Source organism: Athene cunicularia (genome assembly GCF_003259725.1).
Source record: "Athene cunicularia isolate RWA chromosome 18 unlocalized genomic scaffold, athCun1 chr18_part1, whole genome shotgun sequence".
Classification (NCBI taxonomy): Eukaryota; Metazoa; Chordata; class Aves; order Strigiformes; family Strigidae; genus Athene; species Athene cunicularia.
This window is the reverse complement of record NW_020799123.1, coordinates 4906437-4928791: the sequence shown is the minus strand read 5'-3', so window position 1 is coordinate 4928791 and position 22355 is coordinate 4906437. Positions and strand designations below refer to the sequence as shown.

Sequence of the window (22355 nt, the reverse complement as noted above, 5' to 3'; positions counted from 1 at the left end):
GCTTGTCTACAACAGTACCTTGTCTTTGAATTGAAAAATTCCTAGATGCCTAAATACTTGTCTTTGGAACATAGCTAAAGCTAGAATAACTTCTCCCAGCCACCCTGAATATTAACATCTTTAATCAGTCCAGCTTTATGAGAATCACATACAAGTGCAGGATACTACCCGTTGCTTGAGACCTGAAGTATGGAAGAGAACCATTTCTTCATAAAAGGCAACAAACAGAAGACAGAGAAACAGCAACAGCCTAGATTCATGCAACCGTTAAAAAACATGTTGCCAAGAGATATGGCTGCAGAAAAGAAACAGATGCATGCTGTCTAAACAAGAACAAAGACTGAGCAATGGTAACAGAAGACAAATAAGAGAAAAAAGGTTAGTAAAAAAGACCCCAACTCTCAAATGGTTGAAATAAAAGAAGGTGTTAAAGAACTGTTGAAAAGCTGACAAAATATATAGGGAGATCAACAACCTAAGGACCTAGCACATCACTGACCAGGTAACTTTTTTGAGCCTTTCTTAGATTCACTTGGACAGCTTGTGTCAGGTTCCATGGGTTCTGTCCTCAAGACAAGATTTCAACACTGCTTCACAGTAAATGAATAAACTTATCCTGTGACATAGATAGAGGTTTTCTACCTTTAATGTGTAACTACACACTGATCAGACCAGACAGCATTCAGTAATGAGTACTGGTATAAAGTATCTTACAAAACCATTTTCCTACCTGGACCAAGCAGCGGGGACCGGTTCGGCTGGGCACTTGACTGGTGCGATGGCTGAGGTTCAACCATATTTGTGTTGATAATGGTGCTAGTGGTGGTGGTATTGGTTGTGGTACTGCTCTGAATTATAGGATTATTTCTATCCCACATGTTTACAGTCTTGTTGTTGTTGTAATTTGGGTCGCCCCAAGCTGAGGTACCATCATCGATTTCCATCTTGCGGCGAATGGACGGTGGAGATGGCTCTTCCCAGCCAGTTGCCTCACAGTTCTCTTTTTGTTTGGCTGGCACTGGCCCACCAACCCACCCTGACCCCGTCTGTTTTACAGAAGCAGCTCCTCCCCAGTTACTCACATTGTTGTCCTGGGGTTTATTAGCCCAATTTTGTTGGGGGCCTGGCTTTAAAGATTCCCCCCAACTTGTACCTGTATTAGCCTTGCTGTTTGTGCCATTTCCCCACCCACTGGTCCCAGACCTTGTGGAATCATTCCAACCAGACCCTGATCTATTGTCAGAATCCCATCCAGATCCATTCTTCTTCCCCTCACCCAAGTGTCCAGGAACAGATGATGAATCTGCCCAATCTCCACCTCCTGAAGTCCAGCTTGGATTTGATTTCTGTCCATCTGCCCAGTTTTGAGATTTGGGTTTCTGAGGTTCACCCCAGGTAGGTGATTTGTCCTCCTGATTTGCGGTCCCACTCCAAGCGTGGCCGCTTTTGGCAGCAGCAGCATTATTAACAGTAGTAGAGCTTGCTGACTCTCCCCATCCCCCTGGGCCATTTGGTGCTTTGTTGTTATTGTCTCCCCAACCTGTATTTGTTGGAACAGCTGCTGGTGGAGAGTTGACCCACCCAGATACTGAAGAGGTATTTGTACTGTTCATGATGGACCCATCGTTCTTCCCCCCTGAGTTTGAAGATTGAGTAGCTGCACAACCCCAGGCCTCTGTTCCATTGTCATTCTTTCGTTCAGACCTTGGGGACTCTTCAAATTCCCAGGCAGTGTTTTGCTTTACAGGGGTCTGTCCCCACCCTGTATTGGACAGGACCCTGGGGTCAAGGTCATTTCTTGGTAACTGAACTTGCCCTTGGTCTATCATCCCTTTGTCTCTCCTCCTGCCCTCTCCAGCCCCCTCCCTCCCAGTACTGCCTTCATTTTGACTCCCACCACTGTCGTTACTTCCTTCACTAGCTGTGGTGCCAGATGCTGCAGCTTTGGCCCAAGAGTTTATTTGTTCGTTGCCCTGCTGCATGGCAGGATTCGGACTGGTAACACTAGAGCTATCCCACCCTGTTGATCCTTTCCCATTGATGTCGCTATTGGAATGCTGGTTTGGGACCTTGCCCCATTCACCGTTCACACCATTGCTGGTGTTACGGTTGGGGTGGCCCCAAGCTCCAGAATGCATATTACCAACACCACTGTTGCCACTGCCCCTGCCCCACGCTAGTACCCCAGGACCTGAAGGAGGCCCCGAATCCCACGCGCTCGCTCCGTTTCCTTCCTTTTGCACAGCACTGCTGGATCCATTTTGTTTAGCACTTAATGCTGAGTTCACAGTGTCTCCATTCCCCTGACTGAACCCAGAATTGCTGTTTCCTGTGGCAGGACTACCTGGGGACATCCCCCACACTGAACTGCCCATTCCTTCACCACTGCCCCCGCTGACTTGAGAAACTGATGTTCCGTTAGCACCAGGAAGGCCTTGCAGGTGGGGCGGGATGATGGCCCCCATACCAACAGCCATCCCCCAGTTCGGCAGTCCATTTGTCTGCATTGCATTGATAGGGTTTGGTGAAGAGTTCATGGGGTTAGTGTTATTTGGTCCATCAGTGTTAAGGTTCTGAGGTTGTACGCTGAAAGACACATTCTGAGAAGTGGACGTTTGTGGTTCTGTGCTCTCTTGCGGCAGCAAGTTTCCCCAAGCACCTAAGGTGCCTGTTGGGTTCCCATTCTGGTTGCCCATGTTCGGACCTATGGCACTGACTGGACTGCAAATACTGGAAGGGTTGCCTGCTCCCACAGTTCCTTCATGTCCAAGTACAGGCCAGGCAGCCGGATTGGCATTAGGGTTAAGGTTAAGATTAATGCCAGCATTCGAGTTGGAAGCACCCCAGCAGTTCTGACTTCTACCATCTCCCATCATGTTGTCCATCTTTCCATCCCCACCACTGGCAGAGCAGTGAGCTAGGCCAGAGCTGGAGCCCGCAGCCACACCCCACACTCTGGCCGAGTTGCCGTTACCATTTGCTCCACCAGCTCCAAGGGCACTCTGGTTAGAAGTGCTTTGGACGAGTGCTCCGTTGGCGCCATTATTGCCATTAGTTTTCTTTGTATGTCCAGTGAAGTTGCCTTGGGCACTCCCTGTAGCCATGCTACTGTTCTCTGAGCCACAGTTGGAGGCAGAGTCAGTGTCTGTAGTACATTCTGAGGCAGACTCAGTCTCAGCTCCGGTAATGGAAGGCCACGCTTCCTTGTCAGTCCTGTCTATTATCACTTTATCCCAGCTGCAGTTGCCTTCACTCCTGAAAGCGGGCTGCTGTCCCCAGTGGGAATTCTCATAATGGTCTCCCAATCCACTGTGGCTGAGATCTGAAAGGATCCAACAAGGTTAAAAATGAGTCCACTGTTCAACCACTGCAAAAGCCTTCTATTAAGTACTATTTTACATCGCTAGTTGCAACACTGCATTCTTCTAAAATGTAGAGTACATTCTCTATCATAACACAGCAATTTTCCTCACTACAATAAAGCAAGATGCTCGTATTTAGGTTTTTTTGTTTCTGTTTCTTTTAATCTGGTGAAACTCTCAATTAAAATAATGGAACAATTCAGTTTTAGAACAGAGTAACAAAAGTGTTTTGTATCCCTTAGTATACTAGTAAAAATAATAAGCAGGCAATAAATAAGGATAGCAAATGCACTAATCTATGTGAAAAAGCTAAAAAGCAAATTTGGAAAAAATGCAGAAGAGTATGTAGCAGACTCTTACCATTTGTTTTGAGTCAATTCTCATTCTTCAGAGAAACACAAAGAAAGAGCATCCAATAAAAAAATTTATCTTCCTGTCATTAGATACTACATACACACCCATGTCACAATTAAACACACTAAATTTATACTGCATTTAGGTTTTCAACCCTTCCTGTAAATAAAGGAACAAATATCGACACCACCTTTACTATCCAGTGTCAATTATTTAAACACCACTACTGTAACTTACGTTTTAGCAGAGAACTTGGGCATTTCTAAGTAACAGACAGTTTGATCAAGAAACTTACCTCTTAAAGGATTTACATGTGGTTTAAACATTCTTTTGTGCTTCCACATACAGTTCAATTCCCCCCCCCAATGAAAATCAACATGTTGCGCAGATACTCAGAAGACAATCTTTTCAGAGCACAGCCCACATACTCAAACATATATGTTAAATCAAAAAATTAAACAAAAAAACTATTCAGTATCTAATTGCTTGCTTAAAAGGTTAAACTGAAAGACACACTTCTCATGCTAAGAATTCAAGTTTAGTTCAAGTTTTTGCATTTACTTTCCATCCTGACTGCTCTCTACAAGATTTCTAGTACAGATTACTCCTTTTAGTTTCTGCTGATGGGAATTTTATAGGAAGTAATTCAGTCTCATCCTAGGAATACATACTAGAGACGATCTGCAGTAAGTTCCTCTTAACTGATTGTCTAAATAAGGGAGAAAACTGCATATAGTTAAGTTATAAATTTTGGATATAAATTATTTTTATTTGCTGTAAATCTGCAGAATCATGAGCTTCATTTTTTATGATTTGAATAAGAGTTATTTTGTGGGGGAAATGGACGTAACAAATCTCCCAAGTAAGCTGTTAACAGTGGATGACTAATATCCATTAATTTATATCACAAATAGTTTGGTGTGATTAGCTCCTCTAATCTGCCAATTAGAGGTGTTCTAATACTGAAAAAAAAATGTTCCAAGAATGAGAAAAAGCTTGCTCTTTCTCTGACAAAGTAGCCTTCTTCACACATTTCACCTGTAGCTCTTCAAGAAAGAGGGAGAATTTCTGGGTTGCCTCATGAAGATTTATCAAGATGAATAAAGAACACACTAACAGGACAGATTGCCTTTTTTTTTTTTTTTTTTAAATTTAAATCAATTGAAGCAAAAGTACAGATGTTGGAGAAAGAAAGGGAAAAACAGTCTTAGCTCATCACCTGTCCTCTCATGATGCCAGAAAAAGCTTAAAGAGCTAAATAATTGATGTGCATATGACAAATCCAAAAGAGAATGTGAAAGGAGCCACTTGGATTTACGTGCATTCTCTCCCATATGTGCAGTTTCTAGAAAGGAAGAAAACATCTAAAGACAACTGGTTACATTACAGACCTAAGGAAGCAGGTTGAAAATTTACCTGATAATCTAGGTTTACTACACAGGTGTTAAATAGAGACCAGAGTCCCAGATAAGACATGAAGGGAAAGGAAGACTGTGAAATGACTTTAAAAGGGTCAACAGGGTCAGAAAAATGAGCCAAGCAGCATTCTTAGCAGAGCAGGAATGAACAAAGGGAAAAAAGGCAGCAGCAGGCCAGGCCAGAAGATAAGAAGTTAAGGCAATGAAGGAACCAGATAACAGGAGAGATTTTTTTCCAACACTGTGGGTGGTGAGATTCGGCACTGCGTTTCAGACATGACAGAAAGATTTAAAAGTGGCTTGAAATACACTGTTCCAATAAAAACGTCTTGTCAAAGCCAAAACTTAAGCTACATGTGCAAGTGCCTGGGAGAACGATGGTGCTGCCCAAGGCAAGTCAGTCTCTGTGCAGGGCAGGTTTGTGAAGAAAGGATCAAGAGCACAGTGCAAGACATCTCAATGCTCACAAAAATGGTACCAAGACCTACAAGATGAGATGAAAGGGAGCTGCTTGTTTAATCATTTCTTTTGCTTTCTCCTCTCCCCTAAAGATGGTGGTTAAAGCAATGCTCAAGTTTGAGAGCACTTAGACAACAGAAAGTAAAGGGAAGGGGTGGGAATGGAAGAGGAAGATGACAAAACAGCTTAGAAAGATTCCTGAGTAGGCAGCAAAATGGTTCATTAAATAAGATACTAGGATTTTGAAGAGCAGTCAGAGAAACAAGAAGAAAAAAATAGTTATGAGGGGGAAGAACTATAAAAATCAAGAGATGTCCACACTAAATGTAGAAAATGGCCAAGTGCCTTAGCTTGGATAAGCACATCTACCCCAGAGAGTATCAAGTATGTTCAGCTTGGAAGCAGCACACATGCAGCTCAAACCCTTTCGTGACTTTTTTTGCAACTCCACAGTTACTCCCTTTCATGTACCATCAGCATAGCTCCTCTTACTGAGGTTCAGATTATGCCCTCAGCAATAACCACTGACTAATCTGAAAGTGGTTACTTTGATAGGGATTACAATAATTCCATGTAGGTGACATAAAATAAGCAAGCCCTCTCTCGAGCAGCAGTGTACCTGTGCTGCGCCTTCCCTGCTCTGGAGTCAGTGGGACCATGGTGGTGGTACCTTTCAAAAGTCATAGATTCAAAAAAAAGAGCAAAACCAGATCTGCAATAACTTCACAGTGTCCAAATATTTACTGGAACAATGGGTTCTAACACTAAAGGCTGCTGCTATAAAGCCTGTAAGAAACAGGACAGATAAAACAAAGAGACGGGGGGGGGAAGAAAATCACAAAATAAAAACTTGTGACTTTGCTGCTGGACAAACATAACAGTTTGAGTACAGAACTGATGCTGAAAAGAGTAATTTTAATATTCTTGCCTAAAAGCAAATAACCCAAAGACATTTCTCCATTTCCTCTAGACTGAGTTCATTCCTATAAATTAAATAACCAGTAGCACACTCCTACTTAATCCACAAGGACTTTAAACATTTAAGAAAAATAATGAAAGCAAAATATTTTATATGATTAAATATAGATTTTTTTTTTTATTTTTCTTTTTAACACAGATTTCCTCCAACTTTCTAGGAAATCAACTCTTCACAGAAATTGTGAATATTTTCTTTTCAAAGCTGTTAAGACAGAAATGGGAAACCTATTAAAAAATTCTTAAGAATCAGTTCCTCTTTATTTATGCAAAGATCAGAAATAAAAGCACTGCAGTCCACCAGAAGCATTTCTATCCTTCCTCTGTGAACTCAGCAAAGATTTTAAACAAAGCATCAGGAACAGGAGCCACAGGTATTTTATATTAGCAAATCCTAGTGCTGGTACTCTGCAAAGTGAAATAACTTTTAAATTAATACTTTGTGTTTGAAAATCTTAAATATTGATATTTAATAAAAGAACTTTTATGATTCCCTTGATTAACAAAATTTCTTCAGCAATCAGGAAGTAAAAATTAATCTAATACCAAGAATAACAGCTCAAATTTGTTTTAAACAAACGTAACTTCTGTCAAACTGTAATCATACATGCTACCTGAAAAATGCACAGCCTAGATCAGTGTTACCAATAAGCATGAGGGTTTGATTGTGTTTATAAATGATATCCTTAATGGGCTGGGAGGAGACTGCTGGTGTTATTACATACTGTACCCAACACACTTTATCAACTTCAGTTTAGCATTTATTAAAAATAGAAAACATTTTTGGCTGTGTTTGATAATGAATATGAATAATTAGTTGCAAAATCAGTTTTAATGTTTAGACATATTACAAATGTAAAGTATGAGTGGAGTGAAAGGGGCAAAGCTGTTGCATGCATTTCTTAGAAAAGCAAAATACTTTGCCTGCACAAGCAGTTTACTCAAAAGCTTCAGTCCATCTCCTCTGAAAATGTAATTTACAATAATATTTCTTTTCATTTTTATTCAGCAGAGTTAAAAGTAACTGTAACCTCCATTGCAGTAATTAGTTCAAATGCTGCGCAGTCGAATTATGCACCCTGAACTATAATATAACACTCAGCTGATTTAGGAACCAAAGTATGGAGAAGGCACAAAGAGGCAAAACTTGGGATAAACTTTTAATGAGAACCACATTATTACTAAGTTTTGCTCATCCAATTTTGAAATCAGATCTACTTGTGAGTCCCTCTCTTATTACTAGTTTTATTTTTCAATTCATGTTAGTCTGCGTAACAACAACCAGATTCATTGGCTCGCCCTGTCCTGCCCAAAGGACAGATTACAGACAACATTGTGCTTCGCTTGACATGCAGAAGAGAGAAAAATCCCAAAGGCCAGTGACAGTCCTACTGGGGATTTTTACTTGTCTCACAAAGGTTATTGATTCTGAGTAGGAAGTTGAGAAAAAGGGCAAATTACTTTCTCCCCCTAAAAGAAATAGTTTTCAATTCAACACTAGCAGAAGACTATACAAGGAATTTTTCTAAATCTAAATTAAACAGAAATTGCCAGAAAAAATTTTAAGTGCTAGACCAAATGTAGCCTAATTTTATAAAAGAAAAAGAAAAGATGACACAAGCATCTATTCTGAAGAACAAAATATAGTAAGAAAATCTGGGAACTGTAGTGCTAATATTTCAGGTTACCTGCTACATCCAGCTTTATGCAAATGCTGAAACAGAGGACAAATTTGAAAACTGTCATCCATCTGAAGGCACTTACAAAGCTAACTTACAAGTCTCAAAGATATGAGGAAGCTGAAATCTTGAATAGCGTACATAATGTGGAAAGACAGAAAAGAGATGGAAGCATTGAATAAAGCAGCTTTATTTATTTTAAAACTAAACCATTGTTAAGTACACAAGTGGAAAAGCCTGTTATCCCATTTTAATTTTCTGCACTACGACATTAAAATGTAGTTCCTTTGCTCTGATGCTGAAAGCTTTTAAATGCATTAAGAAAACAAGCAAAAATAAACATTCTTCATTATTAGTAGAGATTCCACTAAATGCTACCTCTCCAAAACAAAAGCAGCAGTAGAAAACAGCAAATAACTGCATTTTTCTGCTCAGTGCAACATATCTTTAGCAAGCAGCTCACTGCGAAGACGCCATTTTATCAAACCTGAAATGCAGCCAAAAGCTTAGGACGCTGTGCTGCTGCTCTCTCTCTGAAATGTTATGTAATAAATTGATTTAGCAGAAGCAGATGCTATTTTCTCAGGGTTAGGGTTACTTTCTCTTTTTTTGGCTCTAAAAAGGGCTGATGGGTAATAAAATACCTGAAGAAAGGAGCCGCCCAACCATCCTAGGAGACGCTACATTGTGTGCAGAGCTGTTTCTACTCCTGCATCTACGTTCTCCCGGGCTCTCGGCTTCAATATGTCGGCTGTGTACAGTGTGAGCCTCATCCTGTAGAGCTGCCAAGAAAATCTCTCTGTGCAAGCGTGCGCCCAGACAACCTGCAAGCTCGGTCGGGCCTCGGTTGCACTGGCTATGGAAATGCCCTTTCCACGCACAGCCCTCCTCCCCCTTCCCCTCGCTCCGCTCCTTAACTCTAGGTGAAGGTATCAACAGAGTAGGATTTTTAAGCTTTGATTATCTAATTGCAGCTGACACTAAACCGATCTTCCTTCCTCTTTAAATTCTTACAACTGTCACAAAACATTTTCACTTCAGGACCCAGCTACAATTAGCACCCTAGCTGCTTTTCTCCCGATTTTGAAAGTCAGCCAAGAGAAGACGCGGGCGCTGCCGCCCGCCCGCACAGGCAGCAGCTCCTGCCTCCTGCTCGGCGTCCTGCTGCCTGCCCCAACGCCAGCTCCTGCCTCCTGCCCGAATGTCAGCTCCTGCCCAGCGTCCTCCTGCCTGCCCCGATGCCAGCTCCTGCCCAGCGTCCTCCTGCCTGCCCCAACGCCAGCTCCTGCCTCCTGCCCAGCGTCCTCCTGCCTGCACCAACGCCAGCTCCTGTCCGGGTCCTCCTGTCTGCCCCAAAGCCAGCTCCTGCCTCCTGCCCAAACGTCAGCTCCTGCCTGGGTCCTGCTGCCTGCCCTAACGTCAGCTCCCACCACTTGGCAGGGGAGAGTCAGACCAAGTCCCAGATGTATATTGGTGCACTGCCAAGCTCTTAATGACTTCTCTGCCTCTATCTAAAAAGATCTAAGTGACAAACATGAAAGCGTATTAATCAAAGGTGGTGCTGTTTATAAATGCAGGGAACAACTGCCCCAGACAATGCAGCGCGGATCGGGGCACGTTCTGCCTCCCGCAGCAAGGGGGAACGACCATCTTTAACCACCACAGGCTGGAGAGCGCTGGTTCTCTTTAAGACATGAACACACAGAGTGTGAACAGAAGGGGGGGCAGCTTAACGTTTTCAGGACCTAAATATCAGCACAAATTCTGAGAATACACCTAGAGAACTTTTGTCGATGCATATATACAAATCTCAAATGATAATTTACACACAAAATTCCAGTATGTCTGATATGTTCCTTCACAATTATTTGCCTTTCTCACCCCTTTGCTCTTCCTCCTCCTCCCATCTGCCCCAAATACATATTAATTATGCAGTAAATGGAGCACGTTTTAAATTTGCTGTTTCAATTCTTGTCAGGTGTTCATCTGAGCAGTTTCACCCTTCTGCACTGGACTGCACAAAACTGATGTCTCTTTAAAGGTTTGGCTGCATTCTCAGAATTGCTGCCACTTCACTACCAAAGCACAATCGCTGCTGCTATTCTTGGCTCAAGAACTGTTCCACTAAAGTACTCCTGAAAATAGTTGGTTTCCTTCTGAAGACATTTGTTCTCTGTCTCTTTGCAAGTCTCTGAATACTGGACAGGTTTAACCTCATTTTAAAAACAACAGATGAATGAAAATCAAATGTTTTGTTTTGTTTCCATTCAGAAAACTATTTCAAATGCAATTAGAAAACTAAGCTTGAGAGCCAATTTTACAATAACTTTAAAGTCAAAATATTGTTGTGGATTATTACATTACTTTAGTATCAGCTATACATGATTGGAATTTTCATTAGTTTAAGTGATATGTCAAAATTGGAAGAGAACATAAGATACATTCCTATGTTAACCTTGTGTTTTTCTTAATAATAACATAAACTTCGTGTAATCAACTTTGGCTACAGGAGGCAGGAGCTTATAAAGGGCACCAAATGAAGGGGGCTGTGTTTACCAGACAGGGATACATAGGAAGGCAATGCAGAACCCCAAGGAGAAGAGCCCACACCAAAGTTGGGGGGCAAAATAAAGCAGTTTCCACTGCAGCCCATGCCGGCAGAGAGCTACTGCTACCTTCCATGTGCCCTGTCTTGTAGGAACCTCAACAGGTATGTGTCTGAAATTTTAAATCTTTATGGATACCTTAAGACTAAAAAAAGGGGATTTGAGAGGTTATGAAGACCACTCACCTGACCTACGCAACTATTCCTGATATGCACTAAGTGACATTTGCCCATCCCACCAAGGAAGCCCTCCAAGCAGCAGAGACTGCACGTTCCCAAGTGCTCTCACTTAAGATAGCTTTCATACTGGCATACTTTCCCGAAATGTCTAACCTTAACCTTCCCTGTTGAAATTTAAGCCCATTATTTCTTATCTGATCCATCACAGACATATAGAAGATACCATTTTCTTCCTTGCAGCAGTCACTTAGGTATTTCTGCATTTCTAATTCCAGCCTTCCTTCCAACTCTACAGCTCCAATCCCTTCTCTCTGGAAGGCTTGTTTTCAAGATCTCTACACATTCTTGTTGCATTCTGCTCTTCTTCCAGCAGGTTAAATTCATTCTGAAGGCACAGTACCACAATCTGGACTCAATATTCAGAGGCCTTATCAGAAGCACCTCATGGGAAGCAGTACTGTTTATATCCCTCAGTATGTATGTCATCTTTTCAACAGTATGACACCATTAATTTGGTTTACCCTGTGACCAATTCCAGATCCATTTTTGCAGTGTGATACTCACGTAACCATATTTGTGTACAGAGCTGCTCTGGCCAAAATAAAGAATCTATACCTTTTCTTTGTCTCGTATTCAATTACACTATTTTGTCACCAAAATTCCATATTGCAATTTTGTCTTCCAGTTGCCTTGCACTCTTCTCTAGTTTAGGATCATTCAAAGAGTACAAATTGGCACTTTCACTCAGAACATTCTCATTCTGCCAGTCAGGACTGATCGCTACTCTATCTACAGCTTCCTCAGCAGCTATGACACTTCTTACCAGTTGCTTCCCACTTCTTTACACCACCATACATTCATCGTGAGAAAGGCTTCTGAGGCACTCTCAAAGGCTGTACAAAGTTGACTTCTAGGACATGATTTTTCCTCCCATTTTGCAGAGCCAGTCGCACTGCTGACAAGGAACTGCTCTCCTTCAGCACGACTGCTCTCCACAAACCCACATTGGTTCTGTCCGTACTTCTCTCTCGCAAAGTTCTAAATGTACAGAAACAGCTGCTCTGGTATTTTTTATAAGTATCATTCTAGCACACTACTCTGACTGATCTGTAATTCCTCAGTTTCTCCCTTCTCACCTTTTAACATAAGTTGTTTTATTTTCTGTTTTCTAGTTCTCACATTCTGAAAGAAAGCCAGAGGGCCAGATTGCTCCAACCCATCTTCAATGTAGTCTACTATGAATTTCATCATTTTCTGACAACTGGAGAAATTTTATTTCCTTAAGTACTCTAACTCACTGTAGCCTTAGCTCTACATCAATCGTTAGGTTACAGATGAAGGGAAAAGGCATTTGAAGTATTCCTGATGCCATCTATCGATGGTCCTCCCTGCTGAACATCAGACCATTTCCACTGGCCTTCCTTTTACTACTAATGGGCTTATAGAAGTGTTATCTTTTTGGAGTGGTTTTTTTTTTTTTAATTTTATTTTTTTTAACAGCTACAAACTTGTTTTTTGTTTCTTGTAATATCATACTTGTATCCTGAACTGTACAAATTCAGCTTTTCAATAATCTTCATATGATGTTACTCCCTTTCTGCTCTTCCCAAGGACTAAGTTCTTATTTCCTGGTCACTTTGACCTTAGTAAATTACTTTCTACCTTTTACGAGAACACCAGAGACAGGTCCTGCTATTCCGTCTCTTCACCTGCTCTGTCAGAGAACTGCCATCTGCACATTGTAACAACCTGCTAGACTCTGTCTCCTGACCCTTCTTCCCCACTGACGCCTGGGCAGTCCATGTGTCTGGCTGTCACTAGAGCACAGCGTCTACAGCGAAGCTGAGGTAGGACATAGGTCTACCGATACTAAAGCAAAAGCAGTGGCCTTTGAGTCATCAAGCTTTCATACAGCCCCACTCTTTGAAAGGACAGTGAAACTATAAAGGCATCTCAGTTATTTATCCTTTACAGATTTCTATTTTTCTAAAAATTCTAATCACTGTCAAATAGATTGGAAGCAGCAGATTTATTTTTCACACCCTGCTGCCTGATGTCAGACAACATACACAATACAGAAAAATTCATTCCAAAGATTAGTTTACTAATGAGTTTTTAACATCATTTTTCATCCATAATGCCCATATTTGTGCTACACAGCAGTTGCTACTTCAAAGCATTATATGAAGTTTTTGAAAATCTACATAGGAGACAAAACCCTTTGCGAGGCAAGACTCACTTCTCACAAACTTTCCCATGACTGCATTTCAGGAAGTGTTCATTACTCAGGAGTACATCCAGACAGTACCCACTGGCCAGATCCCATCTCCACCTTAACTGCTGTATTATTGTTTTTTTTTTTTTTTTTTTTTTTTTTTAAGAGGTCTAAACATATACTTGTCACTAGTGACCTTTGGTAGCACTGCCCGATTTCCAGGGATATGTACCCGACAGCAAGAACTACCAAATGCTACATAAAGCCCTGAGGAAAAAAAAAAAGAAACATAATCACCACTCATACAACCTCTGATGGTACCTGAATATTCCTTTAAAACAGTAATTTGATAAGACCATTGGCAAAATATTTAATCAAAACAAAATACTGATAATTTCCATATTTTTAAAAAAACAAATAGTGTAACATCACATTTGATCCCACTAGTAGGAGAACTTTTTATATAGCCACATTGCGGAATCCTTGTGTGTAATGATGAGCTGCAGAGTGAACTGCTCTGCAAATTATGGCCAAACACCCAGTCAAGTGATGTAAAAATTGAAAACTGTTAGAACTTTTATTGCAGATAAGCATCATGTGCTTGCTACACACAGTTATCTTCTACAGAAGTAGTAGAAATAGCCAGTTCTGTTGTTTACAAAGAAACATCACCATGCTAGCTCCTTCATTCAAGATCAACAGCCAACTTGTGTCAGTGCCAGCAACAGATGCCCAGAGCCTGCAGAGGGGTCACAGAGCAGCAGGAAAGCACCTGAAGAGCAGCACAAAGGAACTTGAGCTGAGGGTCAGCTTCAGCAGGGGCCCAAGTTCACTGCCTCTACGCAAACACACCTAACGTGGGGAACAAACAAGGGCAGGTAGAGATGTGCGTGCACCTGCAGGGCTACAATCTTACGGGCACCAGAGAGACGTGGTGGGATGGCTCCTGTGATCCAAGGGTTGGCATGGAAGGGTACAGGCTCTTTAGGAAGGGCAGGCAGAGGAGATGAGGAGGGGCATCTCCCTCCATGTTAGTGACCAGTGCATGGAGCTCTGCCTGGGGATGGGTGAGGAGCCAACAGAGAGCTTATGGGTCAGGACTAAAGGGAGAGCAGGGACTGGAGATGTTATAGTGGGTGTCTGCTACAGGACCCTGACCAGGAAGACCAAGCGGATGAAGCCCTCTATAGACAGATGGGAGCAGCCTCATGTTCACAAGCCCCGGTCCTCATGGGGGAATTCAACCCCCCTGGTATCTACTGGAGGGACAACACAGCAGGGCACAAAAAATTCAGGAGGCTCCTGGAATGCATTGAGGATAACTTCCTTCTCCAAGTGATAGAGGAGCCAATGAGGACAGGTTTTAAACTGGTATAAGGAATAAATTCTTCACTATGAGGGTGGTGATGCCCTGGCACAGGTTGCCTAGAGAAGATGTGGCTGCCCCCCTCCCTGGAAGGATTCAAGGTCAGGTTGAACAGGACTTTGGGCAACCTGGGCTAGTGGAAGGTGTCCCTCCCTCCCTGTGGCAGGGGACTTGGAACTATGTGATCTTTAAGGTCTATTGCTGACACAAGCCAGGATGCCATTGGCTGCCTTGGCCCCCTGGGCACACTGCTGGCTCCTGTTCAGCCAGCTGTCAATCACCCCCCAGGTCCCTCTCTGACTGGCAGCTCTCCAGCCACTCCTCCCCAACCCTGTAGCGCTGCTGGGGGTTGTTGTGGCCCAAGGGCAGCCCCTGGCACTCGGCCTTAGTGAAGCTCATGCAGTTGGGCTCAGCCCATCGCTCCAGCCTGGACAGATCTCTCTTACATATACATGCCTTACTACAGTCACCAAAAAGTACAATAAGCTAAACTGGGCAATTGTTTAAACATGCATTTAGCTTCAAGGTCACTACTACTTGCCTAGATCTGATGAAACAACTATATATCAAAGCTTATCTGAGTTTTCCAGCTATATTGACTGCTTTTAGAAGAGATCTCTCTCCCTAAAGCTTTTCTCCAAATTTGACTTTACAACTGTAGAAAATTGCTCTATTAGAAGGAACTCTAACCCAGAGTTAAAGGATTGGATGCTTGAAAGAACTATTGTCAGACACAACTTTTACAGTAAGGTGGTTTTTTACTTTTATCTTGCTTCCTAAAAAAATTTATCAAAACCAAACAATACAAATTTATAAGAGTTTACCTGTAACACAATGGCATTCAACAACTTCTGACTGGTGACAACACTCACTTCAACATGCATACACCATGTCACAAGCATGAATATGCAAACTGCAGCTAAAGAAGCATGAAGTAAAACTTTCAGCTTCATAGAAAAGAAGAATCTGGCATCAGCCTACAGTAGGAAAATGAATCTCTAACTGCTGTCAAATTCTCACTTCCCAGAAAACAACAGATAGAACAAATTAAAAGTCTAACTCTTCAGTTTCCACAATGCTTGTGTGTTCTCTCACTTCAACTACTGCATGAATTACTTGCTTTCATTTCTTTTTAGACTTTGGAAACATGTGTTACAGATCTGTTCCACAAAACACTTTACTCGCCAATACAAAAGAAGTGCAGAAGTTTCATCATGGCTTATGCAGGACATAGTACATTTCGAGTTGATGGATGTTGGTTTTACATTGCTGAATTGCAGAAAAGTGAGAGGTATCTTCAAGAAAAAACGATTACTTTTTGATCTTTGTTCTTATAATCACCAAACACACAGTGGTTGCCTGGAGACTCCTGTACAAACTTCATGATTTGTAAAGAAACCAAGAAGGACATACTATTTGTTATTTTTAAACTCCCATGGTAGTTTCCAGAAATTACCTCAATTCTTTCAGACCACATGGCAAAAGAGACATTCCATTAATGCATCGCACCTCAATAGGTTAAGTATTCACCACACTTATTGGAGTCAGCTGACAAAGTGGAGAGGGTAGAGATAAAAAGCTCCACCTTTGAGTAAATAGTTTCATAATAGTTAACAATTAATTGAAGACTGTTTTAAGGGATAAGCTTTCTAAAATGTTTTCTGCAATTTGAAATGTTATAATTTCTTCCCTTAACAGTTTGTCTCAATAATGGTTTGCAGATTACCATAAAAGAGAAACAAAAAGTCACTACATACACAAGTCTATGGGACCAGATGGGATACACACGAGGGTGCTGAAGGAGCTGGCTGGGTGCTCGCCAGGCCACTTCCCATCATTTATTAGTGGTCCTGACTGAGTGGGGAGTTCCTGACAGACTGGAAATCAGCCAATGTGACGCCCATCTATAAGAAGGGTCAGAAGGATGATCCGGGAAATTACAGGCCTGTCAGCTTGGCGTCGGTGCCCGGGAAGCTAATGGAGCAGCTCATCCCAAGTACCATCATACAACCAGATGCTCAGGCCCAGTCAGCACGGGTTTATGAAAGGCAGGTCCTGCCTGACAAACCTGATCTCCTTCTATGACAGGGTGACCTGCTTATTGGTGAGGGAAAGGCTGTCGATGTTGTCTACTTTAGTAAGGCCTTTGACACCATTTCCCACAGCATTCTCCTGGTGAAACTGGCTGCTCGCAGCTGGGATGGGGACACACTTTGCTGGGTAAAAAACTGGCTGGATGGCTGGGCCCAAAGAGTTGTGGTGAACAGAGTTAAATCCAGTTGGCGGCCGGTCACGAGTGGTGTCCCCCAGGGCTCGGTGTTGGGGCCACTCCTTTTTAACATCTTTATTGATGATCTAGATGAGGGGATTGAGGGCACCCTCAGTAAATTTGCAGATGACACCCAGCTGGGTGGGAGTGTTGATCTGCTCGAGGACAGGAGGCTCTGCAGAGAGACCTGGCGAGGCTGGAGCGATGGGCTGAGGCCAACTGCACGAGCTTCACTAAGGCCAAGTGCCGGGGGCTGCCCTTGGGCCACAACAGCCCCCAGCAGCGCTACAGGCTTGGGGAGGAGTGGCTGGAGAGCTGCCAGTCAGAGAGGGACCTGGGGGGTGATTGACAGCCAGCTGAACAGGACCCAGCAGTGTGCCCAAGTAGGCCAATGGCATCCTGGCTTGTATCAGAAACAGTGTGGCCCGCAGACAGGGAAGGGATTTTACCCCTGTGCTCAGCACTGGTGAGGCCGCACCTGGATTCCTGTGTTCAGTTTTGGGCCCCTCACTACAAAAAGGCCATTGAATGATTCGAGAGTGTCCAGAGAAGGGCAACAGAGCTGGGGCAGGGCCTGGAGCACAGGTCTGATGGGGAGCGGCTGAGGGAAATTGGGGGGGTCTAGTCTGGAGAAGAGGAGGCTGAGGGGGGACCTAATTGCCCTCTACAGCTACCTGAAAAGAGGGTGGAGAGAACTGGGGATGAGTTTCTTTAACCAAGGAACAAGCGCCAGCACAAGAGGGAATGGCCTCAAGTTGAGCCAGGGAAGGTTTAGACTAGATATTAGGAAGCATTTATTTACAGAACGGGTTGTTGGTCATTGGAATGGGCTGCCCAGGGCAGTGGTGGAATCCCCATCCCTGGAGGCATTTAAGAGTAGGGTTGACATAGTGCTGAGAAATCTGGTGTAGTTGGGAACTGTTAATGTTGGGTTGATGGTTGGACTGGATGATCTTCAAGGTTTTTTCCAACCTAGACAATTGTGTGATTCTGTGATACTCTCATCCACTTCACTGATACTTCCAAATGATAAACCTGACAAAGAATATATTAGTGGTCATTAATTCCCACTTGCCTTACACTGGCAGAACATCCTTTTTAATTCATGACATTGCAGTTAGAGTTCTGATAAGTGCTTTGGATAGGCCAAGGCAGTAGATAAGAGAGGCTGCTGATAAGAGAATAAAAGAGATAAAATAGTGTGATTTTTACAGTGAAGAGGCTGGCAACATCTCTCCAACAGCTTTCCTTATACCCAGGTAGTTATAAATAGGGCCTGGAAAGAATGTCGTTGCATAATTTCAAGGTAACTACAAAGGAATATGACCCTATTAAAAAAAAAAAAAAAAGCTACAGACATGAATTTACATTAAGCATCCTCTGGATACAAGATGCTAGCATACAATGACCCTGTCTCTGATTAATACCAGGTCACCCATAAAAAGAAAGTTATTCACCATGAGTATAAAGAAGCCACATATGGAGCCTTGCTTGGGCAGAATCCAGCACAGGTCTAACAAGCTCTGGCTAGGCAATCGGGTTACCAGAGCGGGAGAAATCCCTGAGCACTGGTCTATTATTGACTGCCTCTAGACTTTGAAGATGTCTAGTGATGTTCAGGAAGTGATCACTCTTCTGCAATGCAGGTGCTGTTCAGACAGATAAAATTTCTGTTTATATGTGGATCGGGTACCCACACTGATTCTCCTGGACAACTTTTTTATTTTTTCCTTCACTTCTGCAGAGAACTTCTCCTTGCAAAGACTCTTTAGTAAATGAAATACCCAGGGAACCAGAGAGACATTTAAAGGAATACAGTTCCTACCGATGATGAGAGCAAAAGAGGCAAAAAGTTTCCTTCTGACAAAGTCTTGCTCAGTGAGAATCACCATGTTTAAAATGCTCTGTTTTCACAAAATATGATGCAGTTTGAATTAAATTTCATGGAAAATTCATAACTTAAGTGCTGCAGGTTTTCAGGATATAGAATCCCCAAATTTTTTTGTAGGCTAATAATTATTAAAATCCTAGCAGATGAGATGAAAAGGTTTTCGCCTTCCCTAAACACTCCTCTTTGATCTTTATGCTCATCAAGGTGAAGACAAAGTCAGTATGCAGACCAAGTAAAATTGTCAATATATCTATATTTACAGCTACAAAGGTCCCTCAGGAGTGAGATATGCTATACTCTTCTCTCCAACTCACAAAGCAATCAGGGACACAGCTGTCATCCCTTACAAACCAAGTTAGATTTGGTTTTTTTCCTCCTGTAACTAGTTAGTAAATGAACTGATGCTCCACCTGCTGGAAAGAGAACTAAATGAGCTCTAGTATTCAGCAAGTTCTTTATATGAGGAAGATGCAGCCATTTGAGTCTCAAAACACAACCTCTTGCTGTCAGAAGACAAAAATGTAGCCAAGGATTTAGCTTGTCTAAGAGTCTCTTCCCTGCTCTAAGAACTGTACACAGATTTTGCCAGTGTCTTTGAAAGCTTTTATCTTTACATACTAAAGAACCACCTGACGATTTTGACTCTCTGCACTAATTGCTTTCAAGTAATACTTTTGCTAAGGGTTTGGTATGGGTTAATTTGCTTTGTGCAATAAGTAATATAATATGAAGCTGAAAAGCTGCTGCACTCCCTATTTGTACTAGCTTTTACTGTATTATGAATTTGTCCAATGGTAACAGAAAAGTGGCAAAATAATTAAAAAAGCAAACTAAAACAGTGTAAAACATCTGCTGATAGTTGCCAGGCTGACAAACTACAGAAACAAGTGCTTATTTTACACAGCAAGTTAAAACAGCAATTGGGAAAAGAGGGCTAAAAACCTCAAGGTACAATGCATCTGGCAAGATCAAAGTCAGACAGCTAGTACTGTACTCTTACAAGCTAGGTTCTTTTATGGATTATGTTATGATTTATGGTGGACTTTGTTTCATGATTTACAGTATGTTTCTTAAACATCAAACAAAGATGTTTCAGATACACCTATAATGATGCTTGGAAGAAGTCCAATACTGACCCCCAGACAGCCTGAGTCACTTAAGTTGGCCAGTCTGTCTCTACCATATAATAAGTACTAGATTTCTGAAAATAATAAACCTCTGTGTGTGTGTGTGTGTGTGTGTGTATATATATATGTATGTATATATATGTATCTAACACACAACATTAGTCTGACAGTTAAACATCTCCAAAACAGAAAAGTCATAAATGTCATACACCAACCCTGCAGAACTGTGATTCGCAGAGAAGATGAAAATGCTGATCTAACTGGTGGGAACTGCTTATTTTCCATGTCACTAATGCCAAATCCTCAAGAATACAGAAGTAAAAACCTGTTCCCTACCTTAAAAAAATCCAACATTTTAAGTAAACAAACAATTGTTTGACTTTTCAGATTTGTATTTCTGGGTAGTAGCTGAGTAATATTTTCAAATACATCTTGACAACCATAAAAGCTACAATTTCCGAGCGATATGATTTGTCTTATCTAACTAAAACTTCTAAGGACAACACCAAGTAATTTTCTCTGCTGGAGTTCAGTTCAGCAGCAAGTACAGCAAAAATAGTGAAAGATTCACTAATGCCCAAAGGGGAAAAACTGCAGACAGTTCAGATCCAAATTTTGTGATGTTTGACAGCATTAATGAGTGATAATGAGCAACACTTGAGATCATACAGAAATTCAAGATATCAAAACCCCCCTTGTGACTTAGTTCAGATAACTTTTTCTAAGCCATAGATAAGTATCTTAGAACACTCCCTGCTTTGCCTAACACAACAGATATACAGCAGTGATGAAAAAGGTGATATATACCAATTACTGACTGAGTTCATCTCCACTCTTAAAGTTACACAATCTCTAGCACAAAAGGGCAAATACGAAGAGAGCTGCTTCTTATTTTCTCATTAGCAGCTTCAGGGAAAAAAAGGTAGCTAAGAGACCTACTCCTCAATATGCTATTTCCAATAGCCAAAGGAAGCTCATGCCATCTATCTGCAAAGGATGGAATGAGGTGATAGAAAGGCCTAAAATACTCAACTACTTTTCCCAAAGTATTATTTTCCTAATATGAAAATAACAATTGAGAGAACAAGCAAGTAAAGTCATAGAAGTCTCACAACACAAGCAAAAGTTCCTATTTTTTATTTACATATAATTATATTCAAAAATCTCTTTAAAGAACATTAAAAATGCCAAAATTATAGTAAAAAACCTGGAAATACCCAAATTAGCAATGCTTCTGTAAGAATTAATATTAAGAAACATTTATATTTCCTGAAAATCATATCTATTACAACTGTCAAAGAAACAGGGAAAAAACCTGGGAAAAGACCCCACAAGCTTGAACATCTAAAATAAGAAAAGCTTTTAGAATTGGATCTTAGAAATGACATCATATATTCTCTAAAAAAAAAAAAAAGAGAGAGAGAGAAATAGTATATGCTTTGCTTTAAATCCTGTTATTTTAAGACAATTCTTAACATTCCTTAAATTTCTGCAACACCTGTGCTAACAGTGGAAGGAGTAACTACATAGAGAATGAGTTGATATCCTGACTGGGTTTCGATTCTTACCTGTTTGGGTCTTACTGGGATGATGCTGTCCACCTGTTCCTTGCGGAGGAGGACTCGCCCCTGCTTGCCCAGTACCTTGTGCTGGGCTGGTGCCGGTCAGAGTCCCAGTAGGCAGTGGCTGACCCCGCTTTAGGAGCTGCTTCTGTTCTTGCTGGCGGAAGCGTGGAGGCACCTCACGAGGCAGGTAACGGGACGCAGCTGGCTGCTGCCCATTAGCAGATGCACGCTTGCCATTGCTGCTGTTGGTAATAGTGCTGGTGGAAGTACTGGTACCGGTACCGGCAGGTTGGGGCTGGCTTAAACTGGTCTTAATAGGTTCTGGCACTACATAAAAAATACAAATGAAAAACAAAAAATGCTTTTAATATCAGAAAAGTTGGGGGAGTTTTCTTCTGTAAGTGAGCAAGGGGATAATGTTTCTCAGTCTCCAAAAATACAGCAGGCAAAACATGGACTATAAAATATGTAAAATATATTCTAAATAAAAAAGTGTTACAACCAGAACTCAGGGCTAGTTTACTATGTATCTAGCCTCCTAAAGTGCTATATGAGAATCTTGAAATCTACATCTAAAAAACCTGATTTTATACAGCTGTAGAATTTATGTACCAGAATACAGCTGATAAAAGCTTCACAGCCAGCTCTGCGAGAGCCTACACGTCTGTCTGTAACTGTACAACACTCCCCCCACCCCTCACCGGCCCTATCTCACACACTTCCCGCTTCCCAGGCTGCACCAGAAGTCAGCAGCACAACAGAGAAGTTGGTTACTATAAATATCTGGTACCAACTGCATGAGAAGAGAGCACATAGGGTGAAGACTGAACAATCTGTATATGCACAACCAAGTTCGCATCAATACTCAAATGGCTCCCCCCCCCCCCCCC

At 41.8% G+C, this 22355-nt stretch overlaps 1 protein-coding gene across 7 annotated transcripts in view; it reads right to left on the bottom strand.

Moving 5' to 3' along the window:
• Positions 1 to 22355, bottom strand: part of TNRC6C (trinucleotide repeat containing 6C) — a 91592-nt gene that overhangs the window by 39247 nt on the left and 29990 nt on the right. For 3 of the 7 annotated variants that reach the window (XM_026861331.1, XM_026861334.1, XM_026861335.1), the window contains exons 1-2: positions 8892 to 9141; positions 731 to 3322 (exon numbers count right to left, since the gene is read on the bottom strand). In XM_026861331.1, coding sequence (XP_026717132.1) covers positions 731 to 3322; positions 8892 to 8916 — 2617 coding nt within the window. In that variant the 5' untranslated portion in view covers positions 8917 to 9141. Of the gene's footprint in view, positions 1 to 730; positions 3323 to 8891; positions 9142 to 21468; positions 21793 to 22355 lie in introns of those variants that run through there. The other 4 variants (XM_026861336.1, XM_026861337.1, XM_026861333.1 and 1 more) reach the window with 2 other exon arrangements.